Genomic DNA, 14,085 nt, shown 5'->3' on the forward strand with positions numbered 1-14,085 from the left:
AGCTCTCGTTGCACAGATGCCCTGGAGATTGACTATGGGGGTGGGGGGACTCCTAAGCCCAAAGCTGATCTTTGCCCATCAGTTTCCTGAGAAGAGGCTGCAGCCTTGTAGTTTCAGAAAACAGCCAAGGGGTTTGATCCTCTCCCCCTTGAAATCAGCTGGGAAGTCTCCTATTGACGTCCAGGGGCTAGGACGACGCTCTTGGAGACTCCGAGCAATCCATGAAAATACACTTGCTGCACTCCCCTGTACTGCGAGTGCTATGGTTGTGTGTCCCTTTTCTGAAACTAAACAATTGGCTGTCAAGTATCAGGGGGTAGCCGTGTTAGTCTGTATCTACAAAAACAACAAGGAGTCTGGTGGCACCTTAAAGACCTGGTATTCTATGATTCACTAACAGATTTATTTGGGCATAAGCTTTCGTGAGTAAAAACCCCACTTCTTCGGATGCACCGAAGAAGTGAGGTTTTTACTCACGAAAGCTTATGCCCAAATAAATCTGTTAGTCTTAAGGTGCCACCAGACTCCTTGTTGTTTAAATAATTGGCTGTGAAACAAGCAGGCTGCCAGCCTGTACCTAGCACTTCAACTTGATTGATGTACAACAGAAGTTTACTTTAAAATCTGGCACTAACAATGAAAATGTAAAGACCAACTTCTTTTCACCACGTTTCTCTTTCTAGCGGACATTTGAAGAAATAAAGTCGACAATCCATGGAATTCATGTTCCTCCTTCTTTTATTTAAAAAACTATACCTAAACATGCACGTTTTAATGACTTTGCAGTAGGCGCACAACACATAGTTGTCAACATTGGCAAGATGATTGCTACACCTTTAAAAAACACAAGGATTTCAAAATCTCACATTTCTTCTAGCAGAAGAGGAGATATGCCTTTGCAGGCAATCTTAATGAGCAACATACCGTCAGGTACTATTACTCCTTTAAAAGATTTGGTGAAATTTCAAGATGCTGGTCTGACTACTTCTGCAACAAAAGAAGCTGTGCTCCCTTCAGTTTTACGTGACTTCAAGGAAAACCATGCACAAGAGGCAGGAACTTCCAAGAAAAGGGAAGGTATTTTTCAGTCTACATTAATAACAGACGGCACTTATGTTAAAGAATTTCTTGACCTCAGTGAAATAAGGCCAGATTCTGACACTGTAGCAGTACAAGCTGCATCTTGCCAGCAGCAACAGATCTTGCCACTAAAAGACAAAAATTTATTGAAACGCAAAGCTTGTGATCCTTTAACTCATGAATCTCCAGCAAAAATCTTCCAAAGAATGAAAGCCAAGGCATCCCATGAAAAGCAGCATCAAATGCCATCTAAGGGAGCATTGTTAGGGACAAATTACAACAGCGATTTGATCCTGACTCCTGCTATGAAACTTGTCCATCAGGGAACACAGGATAAAAAATCCAGTGATGAAGAAAACCAGCAAAGAGCTGGCAAGGTACCTGATAGACAGATCCAGCCAGGGAAAGGTTTGTTGCATAATATTTCCAAGATGCCTGGTTATATTACATCTCCAGTAAAATGCAAGGAGGATGGTGGTATCTGGCTGATCCGTATCACTGTAATATAGTGATTGTGTATCTGAATGGAGGGATGGATCAAGCTTCAGGGAGCAACCAGTACACACAGTCATGGATTTCTATTCCATCAGGTGTGCTATGATTTGTAGGGTTTTAGAACTGGGAGTATGCTGCTGTGGAGGGTACTTCACATACCCACAGTGTCCCTGTGCTGTGATATCTTAGGGGGAATGACGTGGTTTGTAGTATCTTAATGTGTTATGAACAATATGAGACCACTATTGTCATAAAATGTTCTAGTAGTTTTGAGCCTTTTTATGTATGTATTCAGGCTGTGTACAGGCTACAGCTTAACTCGGTATAAGTTGCATCACGCAGGGGTGTGAATAAGCCACCCCTCTGAGTGATGTAAGCTACATTGGCCTAAGTTCTGTTGGCGAGAGAGCTTCTCCCAGGGATGTTGCTACCATTGCTCGCTGGGGCTGGAGTAATTAAGTCCATGGGCGAGCTCTAGCCTCAGAAGGAAAAAAGCATAGAAAACTTAAATGACTGAATTTGCCTGTACAGAAGTTTCCCATTTGTACACCGTGACAAAGGAGTGAGAGGAACTGGCTGGCTCCCTTAAATGTTCATTTGCAGACATCTTAATGTTTTGGGGTTTTTTGTTTGTTTTAAAGGTGTGGAATTTTTTTGAAACTAAAGTAATAACAGTTTTGGTTGTTAGCTGGAATCTGCTGTTCCATTGGGGGTTAGTAACAGCACTACTTATTAGGGGTGAAAGCCTGATCCCACTGAAGTCAATAACAAAGCTCCCATTGACATCAGTGGGTCAGGATTTCACGCTGGTACTTTTAAAAGATTTTTAAAAGCTGAACTGCTCATGTAGAGAAGAGATCTAAGACAAAAGAGGAAGAAGACGGGAGGTAAAAACAAGAAAAGAGAGAAACTGTATCTCATCAGACTGTGCCTGTTCCTAGCCATAGATAAGTAGCACTGCCGTTTCCTACTCCAAAAGACAACTCTGATATTGGCAAGTAGAGGTAATATTAGGAGTGAGCCAAATCGGGTCTGTTGGGAAGTGGGGCATGACCTTTATTTAAAAAAAAAAAACAAAAAACTTTTTAATCGAACAGTTTCACACTTAGAACAAATGGCTAATATAAATCCTGGTGTGTACGTGTGTGTGTGTTTTTTTTTTTAAGTTTGAAATACAAGAAATAAGAGAATTCTTTATTTTTTCATTTGTGAAGCTAATGTTCTATGAAATGTATATTTAGTCTACTAATTTTTAAATGAATTACTAACAATTTCTGTTACGCTGTTATTCACTCCCTGAATTTAAGAGAACATTTTTCTTTTAGCACTGCATTGCACCAAGATAGTGCGAAACAAAAATGTGGATTCCCTCGCTGTGGACACTCTGGTTTCAGAATCTCCTCAAAAGTTCTTCTTGCGCATAAAACAGAAAGTGCAGAAGCAGCCAAAAGGTACTTTTCTTGGCAGTGCTGGTAGTGGTTCTTAAAACAGTGACTGGTTTCTTATGTTTCTACGTTAGTGGGTATTTTAGATACAATACACCCTTGCCATAACAAACCCATCGGGATGAAACCATTTGTTCATTTTAGCGGAAGAGTCCTGCGGCAGGGGGAGGGAAGGCAGCTGACTGTGATAGCTGCAGAGGCTGGAGGAGCGGGCAGCCATGGGAATCGAGGTGGGCAGGGCCGGCTCCAGCTTTTTTGCTGCCCCAAGCGGCGAAGAAAAAAAAAAGATAAAGCCGCAATCGGCGGCAGCTCTACCGCACCGCTTCATTCCTCGGCGGCAATTCGGCGGCCGGTCCTTCCCTCCAAGAGGGACTGAGGGACTTGCCGCTGAAGACCCGGACGTGCCGCCCCTTTCCATTGGCCGCCCCAAGCACCTGCTTCCGACGCCGGTGCCTGGAGGTGGGATCCAGGGACTGGGTTCATTATTATCAAGGGCATTGTAGCGAGTGTGTGCTGTAGTTACAGTATCTTCTCTTCCCTTCCCCATCATTGCTCCACCACCCAGGGCTCAAGCTGAAGACGAGCAACTTAATATTGTGGGGCCCTAGGCAGTTGCTCTGCTTGGAACCCCCTAATGCTGTCCCCAATTTTTAATCTACTGGATACGCAGAAAACAGGCGGGCCGTGGAATTATTTTGGCTGGGGGGCTCTAAAGAAAAAGGTTGAGAACGCCTGCACTGGACATTTTGTCTATATTTGTACCAATCCTTCATTTTGAGATGGGTGGGTGTATCATTTATCTTGTTTCTTTTTATAAAAATTACTTCTCATGACATCTGATCCCAATTCTGGAGCTTGGTATTATCTCCTATTATCTTGGTATTATCTTCTCCCTACTATATAAACTTCTCCCTACTAACAGTACTATGTAAATTCCCATCTATGTTGTCTCTCCAAATTCTGCATATGTGTGGGCAAATGGGTGAGGTAATCTCTCTTATAGGACCAGCATCTGTTGGTGAGAGAGACAAGTTTTTGAGCCACACATCAGGTCTATGTGGGCAGATAGAAAAGTTCTTGGAGCCTCTCTATACTTCTGCATACAAATTTCAGACTTCTGTGTTCATCACTTTATCACTACCAGTTTAGGAGCAGTTTGGTAAGGACAGCAGGTGAGGATGGTTGAAGTGGCCTTTAGCACCAGAAGTCTTACTTGGAGCTCCTGCATGGGCCAACTCCACCATGCAATGTCTGACATTGAAAGGTGCTTGCACCTAGTAGTAGCAGCTGAGTTGCTGGCTTGGGGTATGTGGAAATCTTTGTGCCAGCTGATTGGAGGTGGGGCGGGGGAGCTGTAGTTTCTACTCAAGATTCATTGTAATAGAATCAGATTTCTGGTTTTATGAATGCAGGTTTGCTTTTCTTGAAATAACATGAGTTGCTTTGCCTGAATTATTTTTTTTTTTTATTGGGCAGATCCTGCATTGTCAAACCAAATCAAGCAAAGTATTTCTTCAACAATCGTGAACAAGCCCTTAATCAAATCTGATTTTGCCAAACAAGTCAGTAACTTTAATGGAGAATGTACAGTTAACAATACCAGCAACAGTCAGGATGATGTTTTTCTTGTGGAGCCAATTGATGCTGATGATGAAATGTCTCAAAATACTGTGATTGATACTGTGAACGCAAATTCCAACCCTTCTAAAACTGGGGCTCAGTTAGCAGAAAGGTATGGAAGTGGAGAAACAGTATATGCCAGTCCTCATCGAGAAGGAAGACTATTACAAGATAGCACCTGGAAAACAGCTCAAGGAGTAGAGAAGAAATCGGAGACTGACACTCAGAGGCCCACACAGTGTTTCTGTAGTATTATGTTTTCTTCTCCAAAGGTCCACATACCAAGAAAACGAAAAACAAAAGAAGGAGATTGTAAGGCCTCCTCAAGCACATCTCACATAGATAAAAATGATGGCAATACAAATAAACAGGTGGGAAAGTTTGTTCCTTTGTGGAAGGATTTTGTATTGAAAAATTCCTTCGGATTTGCTACAACTAGTGGTATTTGTTTAGTTTTTTTGTCATATATAGCAATAAATAAGTATAAATACGTATCTATCCTGTGGAATTCATAAGCTTCATGTGTGTCCTTTAGAAAATTTGCAGGCTGTCAATCCTGTAACTACTTGATCAGAGACTTCATAGAATCATAGAATATCAGAGTTGGAAGGGACCTCAAGAGGTCATCTAGTCCAACCCCCTGCTCAAGTAGGACTAATCCCCAGACAGATTTTTGTCCCAGATCCCTAAATGGCCCCCCTCAAGGATTGAACTCAACCCTGGGTTCAGCAGGCCAATGCTCAAACCACTGAGCTATCCCAGACTGGGCCTCATGTGATCCTGTTTGGTTGATCAAACTTGTTTATGCTTAAAAATGGTGGTAGAAAGAAACAGAAATAACACTTTACACTTTTTTTATTAAACAAAACTCTAAACCCAAAATTGGTATTTATTCCCAGCTTTCGTTATTTTAATATCTATTTAATATTAAACATTAGAACATTCTGATTGGATGTAGAGAAAAACCTTGAAAGGGAGAGATGGGAGATAGACACTACAGGCAAGGGATCTGGGGCAGACATCACTATACTTTTTTTACTGCTTTTGCAGCCAAAGTAATCAATCCTGTGTGGGACTCTGAGCCCAGAGGTCTGCATTAGTGCATCAAATTCTAGGATTACGGTCAAAGTCTAACATTTCAAAAGGCAAAAAACCCTAAATCCATTACATCAGGCAGGGAGGAAAAGAAATAATAAAGAAAAGGGATGTAGTTAATTAATTTACGTGTTAAAGGAATTTTTAATAAATACAGTGGAATGATACATTGGAATGATAATGGAATGATACATTTCATAAAACTCTCCAAATCCTGTGTGCACGCGTGTATGTGTGATGTTCAATATAAAAATTACTAGCCAGTTTCCAAAAGCGATAATGCCCTTGAAGGTCTTTCTTTAGTAGGCTGTTAGGTTCATTGTCTGCACCTGAGGCATGCACTGAGAATTTACTGATACTCACTGTGCTGTGCATTTTTACTATAATATAATCAGTAAATACAACTGGAATCACTTTAACTCTTTCTTCGATGTGTCAATTATTGGATTTCTTCAAACAATAAGGGATTAAAGGTGTGAGGGAAGAGTTGGTGTTGGAACCTTTAAGAGTTTCCAGGTTTTAACTGTCTAGAAGTTTTGGAATCTAACTCCCCTAACTTTTTTAAATATTTTGGTTTTTTTAACTTTCATTTTTAAATTACTGTCAAATGTGTTCATATTTTTTAGTTGTTTAATATTTTGAGGCATCTGTTTTCAACTTTACCTCTACCCACACTGGAAATAGCAAATTAATGTGTTATTTGGTCACTTTTTCACTGTTAATATATGTAGGAATTCTTGGTTTTAAACAAACATTATAAAGCATTTATTTTCTTAAATGTTACTGGTTAAAGGATATTTAGTTTGCTTCTTATTTTAATGGCTGTATAATTGGCATATTAAGTGTACCTATAATGTATGCTGTTTTTCTTTAACTTAGTCAAAAATCTGCCTGAGTGAGTGGAGGATTAAGGTTATCAACAACAATACTGCTGTGTGTGTAGAAGGAAAACGGAGGTAAGTGATGTTTTGTTCCTTCATCAAAGTTGCACATTTCTGTGGCATAAAACATAGTTTTTTATTCTCATTTCTGTATCTCAATTTCACAAATATGCATCATCCTGGCATCTCCACTACTGAGTGGATCTGGAAAGGATCACGTGCACCAAAGACTAGTCTGTCTCAGTTTAACCCCATTACATAGGGCTGCCACTTCTGCTGACAATGGCCCCCCACCAACTTGTGCCTCCCTCCACTTACCAGAGAGAGTTTGGGGGGTGGACCCAGTGTTCTTAAGTCTAAGAAAGCCACGTGCACAGCTGGTGAGAAGGTAGCCTAGAGCTTCATTCAGCAAATACCAAGTACACTCTCCTGTTCTGCTGTGTTGAGGGAAGAGAGCACTTCAGCAACATAACTTAGAGATTTCAAGGACTAGCTATCCAGTCTGTCATAGAATCGTAAGACTGGAAGGGTCCTCAAGAGGTCTAGTCCAGTCCCCTGCACTCAAGGCAGGACTAAGTATTATCTAGACCGGGGTGGGCAAACTTTTTGGTCCAAGGGCCACATCTGGGTATGGAAATTGTATGGCAGGCCATGAATGCTCACAAAATTGGGGGTTGGGGTGAGGACTGGGGGTGCTGGCTCTGGGGTGAGGCTGCGGATGAGGGGTTGGGAGTGCAGGAGGGTGCTCCGGGTTGTGACTGAGGGGTTCCGCAGGTGGGAGGGGGATCAGGGCTGGGTCAGGTGGGAGGGGGATCTGGGCTGAGGCAGGGGGTTGGGGCGTGGGTCAGGCGTGCAGGCTCTGGGCGGCGCTTACCTCAAGCAGCTCCAAGAAGCAGTAGCATGTCCCCCCCAGCTCCTACGCGGAGGCGTGGCCAGGTGGCTCTTTTGTGCTGCCCTGTCTGCAGGCGTCGTCCCGCAGTTCCCATTTGCCGTGGTTCCTGGCCAATGGGAGCTGCAAGGGCAGCGCTTGGAGTAGGGGCAGTGTGTGGAGCCCCCTGGCTGCCCCTATGCATAGGAGCTGGAGGGGGGACATGCTGCTACTTCTGAGAGCCGTGCGGAGTGGGGCAAGCCCCTGACCCTGCTCCCTGGCTGGAGTGCTGGAGTAGGGCAAGCCCCAGACCCTGCTCCCTGGAGGGAGCTCGAGGGTTGGATTAAAATGTCTGCAGGGCCGGATGTGGCCCCCGGCCTGTAGTTTGCCCACCTCTGATCTAGACCATCCCTGACATGTGTTTGGAGTTTTTTTTTTAAAGTAGATTAGACAGTGATGGAGATTCCACAACCTCTCTAGGCAATTTATTCTAGTGCTTAACTACCCTGACAGTTTGGAAGTTTTTCCTAATGTCCAACCTAAACCTCCCTTGCTGCAATTTAAACCCATTGCTTCTTGTCCTATCCTCAGAGGTTGAGAAGAATTTTCTCCTTGTCACAACTTATTCTGTACTTGAAAATTATGTCCCCTCTGTCTTCTCTTCTCCAGACTAAACAACCCCCCCCCCCTTTTTTTTTTCAATCTTCCCTCATTGTCATGTTTTCTAGACCTCTAGTCATTTTTGTTGCTCTGGACTTTCTCCAATTTGTCCACATCTTTCCTGAATGTGGCGCCCAGAACTGCACACAATGCTCCAGTTGAGGCCATATCAGCGTGGAGTAGAGCAGAAAGAATTACTTCTTGTATCTTGCTTACAACACTCCTGGTAATACGTCCCAGGATGACGTTTGCTTGTTTTGCAACAGTGTTACACTGTTGACTCATTTAGCTTGTGATCCACTATGACCCCCAGATCCCTTTCCGCAGTACTCCTTCCCATTTTGTATGTGTGCAACTGATTACTCCTTCCTAAGTGGAGTACTTTGCATTTGTCCTTATTGAATTTCATCCTGTTTACTTCAGACCATTTCTCCAGTTTTTCCAGATCATTTTGAATTTTAATCCTATTCTCCAAAGCACTTGCAACCCCTCCCAGCTTGGTATGGTCTGCGAACTTTATAAGTGTACTCTCTTTGCCTTTAACTAAATCATTGATGAAGATATTGAGCAGAACTGGACCCTGAACTGATCCATGCAGGACCCCACTTGATATGCTCTTCCAGCTTGACTTTGCATCAATATCTTGATTCAGGAGTGACTATGAAAACAATAACCAGCAGCCCTCTCCTGTGTCCTTAATACCTACAACCTATCCAGGATCTGGTTCTATGTGTGAGGGTTTATGTTCCTTATCTTTTATCCTGTCTTACATAACTGTGGATGTCCTCATTATCCATAACAGGTAAACACATAATTCATTTTTTACTCCTGTTAACTGTGCTCTTGTATTCAGTGATATCTTGTAGCAGTGAATTCCACAGATTGTGAATTTTTTTTTAACCATCTCAGGCAACTTACGAAAGGTTTTTCAGTCTGAAATATGATGCCTTGTAATTTCATTGTATGTTGCCTTATTCTTGAATTCTGAGAGGGTAAATAAGAGCACCTTATTTAACTTCTCTGTACCCGTTGGTACAATGTCACCTGTCCTAATTTTTTGAATTTCTTCTTATACAAAAGAATGTCAGTGTTTCTACTCACTTTGTTTCTTGTCTTGAGACCCTTTTTAGTCTGCTGTAACTTTTTGAAATGTGGTGACCAGGACCAAGTACAGTATTCCATGGGAGGGCATACCATTAACTTAAATCTTGGCATAGATTTACAGTATTTTCAAACTCCATTCTTTATACGTTGTTGTAGTTGGTTTGCTTTTTTTGTGAACAGAGCAGCTGTTTTCACTGAACTGTTCAGAATGGCATTTGAATTCTTCTTTTCCTGAGTGGTTACAGTTAATTTAGAACAATAATGTATTTGAGTAGCTTACCTTATTCATTCCCCTGTTTATCACTTTGCATTTGTCAGTATTAAATTTCTTCTTCCGTTGCACTCCTAATTCGCTTAACTTTGTTAGATCCCTCTGGAGTTCCTCAGTCTTTCAAAATCTTGACTGTGCTAAATAAGGGCCTGAATCCAGTACCCATTCAAGTCAATGGAAAGGCTTCTGTTGACTTCAGTGAGAGTTGGATTGGGCCATAAGTTTGTATCACTGATGATCTTGATACTTCTCTGTTCATTCCCTTTTCCAGATCATTAATGAAAATATTTAAACACCAGTCTGATACAGAATCTTGGTATTCTCATTGTTGAAACTTGAAACCCCATTGTTAATCATTTTCCCTAACAAAAATGAACTTATTTCTATTTATTCTGTCTCTTCAGAGATATGAAAGAACTGTGCTGGCATAGTAATGCAGTTGTGGAACGCATGGCATCCAACCAAGTTAAAACAATATCTGGCAGCATCTACGTGTTACAAGGAAATGTAAACTCTGTTTCCATGAGACAAGAAGGTAAGGAAACTCATTTGAAATTTAAAATGTCTGGAGTGTGTGTGAGAGAAATAAAGGCAGAGTGACAGTTCTTCTGTAAAATACAAACAAAGGCAAGGTTAAAGGTAATCAGCAAATAAATTGATTACATTAACTTCAGCAATATATGCTGCATATCCCTGCCAGTTGGACTCAGTGGGATATTCAGCACATACTGTAAAACTGACTTCTGTCCTCAGCTTTTTAAATCCTTTGCTGTTCATTCCTGCTGGCATCTGCTCCATTGTGATATTGCAGCCACTAGGAAACCCAGCTTGGAGCATGGAACTAGCCAATAGGTATGTCAGACAGATTTTTTTGTTTAAATTGCCTGATTTTGCAAAATTTCCCTTTTTATAATTTGGAAGTGTGTTGGGTTTTTTTTTTTGAGGTTTTGTGTGTTAAATGGATCATAGGGCCTTAATCATAAAAGAATTGTATGCATATTGTTGAAGATAAAATATGAAAACTACATTATTTGCAGTTCATCTTTAAATGATTAATTACTAGATTAGTAACATAACATGAAACATTACTTTGAAAACCGTCCTATAGTAGACCCAATAACTTTCACGAAAGTACCTTTATAGTTTGATTTAGTAAATGTTTATCTTTCATATCAGTGGGAATATGATCAATTGCATAGAATTTTCCTTTTCAGATTCTTTTTTTCCCCCCCGAACATGGGATTTTTAAGGAAATTCATTCACAGCATACACAAGTTAAATAACTTAAAATGTTTTCTTTTTCTCTGAGAGTGATACCCATTCTTTCAAAATGAATGGGTAATGACTCTCCAGCAAACCTTTCCAACCAGCCATGATGTCCTATCTTATAGTCCCCCTCCCTCTCAAAATCCTCACTCAACCCTTCTTAAAATATGTACACACACACACGCGCGCACGTACGTACGTCTGGGACAATAGGTTAATCTTACAGCATGTCCTAAAAGTCATCAGATCCAGGCTTGGGTTAACCAAGTGTGAAGTGAACTCCCAAAACATCCTGCTGCCAGCCCTCTGTCAGTTATACCAGAAAATTATTAGTCCAAGTGCCTCTGATGATCACAGCTGCCAAAATATCGCAGGGATGAGAGGCAGTATCTACGATAGAATCCCAGCTCATTTGCGGCAAATACACATAGTCCTTCAGTTTAAGACCAGAAGGAATTTCTAGATTATCTAGTCTGATCATTTAGTCTGAGCTATATATCACAGGTTGCCAAAACCACCCAGCAATGGAAATGAGACCAAAGTAAATGAGACCAACAGGAGACTAGACCCAGGTGCACCAGTGATCAAGATCCCTGCAAAGGCAGGGGAATGATTAAATGAAAGAGTCCCAGATAATTCTGGCAAGTGACCTGCACCCATGTGGTGCAGAGGATGCGAAACCCCCCCAAGGTTACTGCCAATCTGACCTGGGGGGAAATTCGTTCCTGACCCCAGATATGGTGATCAGTTAGATCCTGAGCATGGGAGCAAGAACCAGCTAGCCAAGCAGCTGAGAGAGAATATACTGTCTGTATCTGTAACTTATTTTGATTTATAAATCTGAGATAATACAGATACCTGTTCTGAGTTCTAGGACTACTTACAAGACTTAAAATTGATGATAGCCCATGGGTGGGAAGAAAATAACATTTAAGCAGGTTAAATCCAGTCCTCTGCCTATCCAATCCTAATCCGATTCAGCTCCATCATTTAAATACCTGCATTCTATCTTTTGAGGATGAATGAGTTTTTCAGCATGTCCAGTAGGCTAAGAAATGTGGGCTGTGGCAGGCTTGGGTGAGGAGTGAATTCTGAAGTTAGACACCTCATTGTGAGTGTCTTGCCAGAAACCCCTTCTTATATCAAGATGGCAGTATGGCTGGGGAGAAACATCGCCTGTTAGGCAACCTAGACCTAAACCATTTAGCGCTTTAAAAGTCTATGCCAGCACTTTGAATTCCACTCAGAAGCACACAACTGCAGTGTGCTTCAGTAGAATAAAGCTCCACTTAATAAGCAAGTTGCCATATTCTGTACTAGCTTCAGCTTCTCAGAATGTTCTTGAGGCCCCAAGCAGAGAATATTACAGAGGTGACAAAGGCTCAGATAAGCATGAAAAGGTCCAAATCCTTTATATATATATAAAAAGTTTCCCTCACTGAGTACAGATGGGGAAAAATGCACTCTTTGATCTACAGATTCTTCCTGAGAATCTAATAGCAGCCATGGCCTAATAAACCCCCTGAATTGTAAACCTGATTCACAAATAGTGGCCACACACTTTCAATTAGTGGAGCATACATCATTTTAGCTAATGCTACTCCTACCCAACGGTGTAATCTCTTCCTTGTCCACGTTCAACCTCAGCCAGCTAACCCCAATTCAAACCAGTAACTTCTAGAGCATCAGTGGAATTGACCATAATGATGTCTTCAAATCAAGACTGGATTCCTTTTTGGAAGATAAGCTTCAGTCAGACAGAAGTTATCGGGCTCCATAAAGGGGTAGCTGGGTGAAATTCTTTGGCCTGTGATATATATAGCGGGCCATACTAGGAGATCTAATGGCCCCTTCTGGCCTTAAAAATCTGACACTCTTTGGAAGTGCAGTGAGAGACGCTCTATTCCATGTCCAAATGGAGACAGCTCAGATTAGCCACACTATCCGAAATGGTTCAACTATATATTGCTACGCAAATGCTATGAAAGAGCCCCAACAATTGTCTTTAAATGTCTTTATATTCCAGTTGATTGAACTCAGGTGGGGATCTCTGCCCCAGTGCTCCAGTCATTCTTCCGCTCACTTCATCCAGCACAAGTCTTCTGTACACTAAATGACCTGTTAGGGTGACTCGAGGGAAGACAGCATTTTCTAGTCACTGCATAAACAGTCATGGACAACTGCAAAAGTGTAATGGTTATCCTATGTCATGGATGCAGTGATGACGTCCCGAACCTCCAACCCATTTCCAAACACTACATCCAGAGTGCAGCCAGCTGCATGCAGAGTAGCTTTAAATTAAATTGACTTACACCCATTCTTATGGCAGTATTTTCAGCATTCAGCCTAGCAGTTTGCCCTTCGGTGAATTAATTAAAAGGCACTGAAATAATTGACTATATGTCTATTTCTGTTTCGTGAAGGTGTGGGAATTGACTACAGTTCTTTTTTCTATATACAGTAGAACCTCAAAGTTACGGACACCTTGGGAATGGAGATTGTCTGTAACTCTGAAATGGGAGTGCAAGGTCTCCACAGTGGGGGTTGCGGGGGGAAGCTCGCGGCTGCAGCCGGAGTGGGGCGGGGCTGCCAGGGCTCTGGGCAGTGGGGGAGCATTGGGGGTTGCAGCTGCAGGGTGGGGAAAGGGGGCACCAGGGCTCTGGGGATATGTGCCAGGGATCGGGGCTTTAGCTACAGTGCGAGCGCTGGGGCCGAAACCATCGCTTCCCTCGTAGCTAAAGCCCCAGCACCCTCTGTGGGGCTGAAGCTGGGAACAGAGCTGCAGGGTTGAAGCCTCGAGCCTGGGTGCTTCTGAGGGTCAGAAGCCCCAAGTCCACCCAGAGCCCTGAACCCCTCCCCCTCCACAAGGCTGCAGCCCCAACCTCCCAGTGAATAAAGCCCCAAGGCAATACAGTATTTGCGGGGAATGTTTTGTTTTGTTTTTTGTTCTGTGCTGCTGCCTGATTGAGGACTTGCGGTTTTACAGATGTCCGGTTGACTGGAAAGTCCATAACTCTGGTGTTTGTATCTTTGAGGTTCTACAGTCACATGTAATGTACTACAACTTATGTACTGCTATCAGTGAACCAAATTCAGTATTCAAATATCCTTCTTTCTTACTGTGAAAGGGGGGAAAACGCAGTATGCTGTTAAAATTTTAGCCATTATTAACACTCTCCTTTGTTTCAAACAGGATTTCCATACAAATTCATCAAGAAGTTTACATTTGGATTTCCAGAACAATGGAAACAATATGTTGAGAATTTTCTTGAGGAACTAAAGAGGTAACTTTTGGTAGGC

General features: G+C 42.1%; 1 protein-coding gene across 5 annotated transcripts in view; it reads left to right on the forward strand.

The window, feature by feature from the left end:
- MIS18BP1 (MIS18 binding protein 1) overlaps nucleotides 1-14,085 on the forward strand; it is a 39,902-nt gene that overhangs the window by 413 nt on the left and 25,404 nt on the right. For 2 of the 5 annotated variants that reach the window (XR_010600842.1, XM_065594001.1), the window contains exons 2-7: nucleotides 684-1,488; nucleotides 2,901-3,026; nucleotides 4,497-5,011; nucleotides 6,615-6,691; nucleotides 9,924-10,054; nucleotides 13,979-14,069. Coding sequence is in view for 4 of the 5 variants with exons in the window: in XM_065594001.1 (XP_065450073.1) it covers nucleotides 822-1,488; nucleotides 2,901-3,026; nucleotides 4,497-5,011; nucleotides 6,615-6,691; nucleotides 9,924-10,054; nucleotides 13,979-14,069 (1,607 nt within the window). In the remaining variant the exon portion in view is untranslated. Of the gene's footprint in view, nucleotides 1-683; nucleotides 1,671-2,900; nucleotides 3,027-4,496; nucleotides 5,012-6,614; nucleotides 6,692-9,923; nucleotides 10,055-13,978; nucleotides 14,070-14,085 lie in introns of all 5 variants that reach the window. The other 3 variants (XM_065594005.1, XM_065594004.1, XM_065594003.1) reach the window with 3 other exon arrangements.

This window comes from Chrysemys picta, chromosome 4, assembly GCF_011386835.1.
Source record: "Chrysemys picta bellii isolate R12L10 chromosome 4, ASM1138683v2, whole genome shotgun sequence".
NCBI classification, from domain to species: Eukaryota; Metazoa; Chordata; order Testudines; family Emydidae; genus Chrysemys; species Chrysemys picta.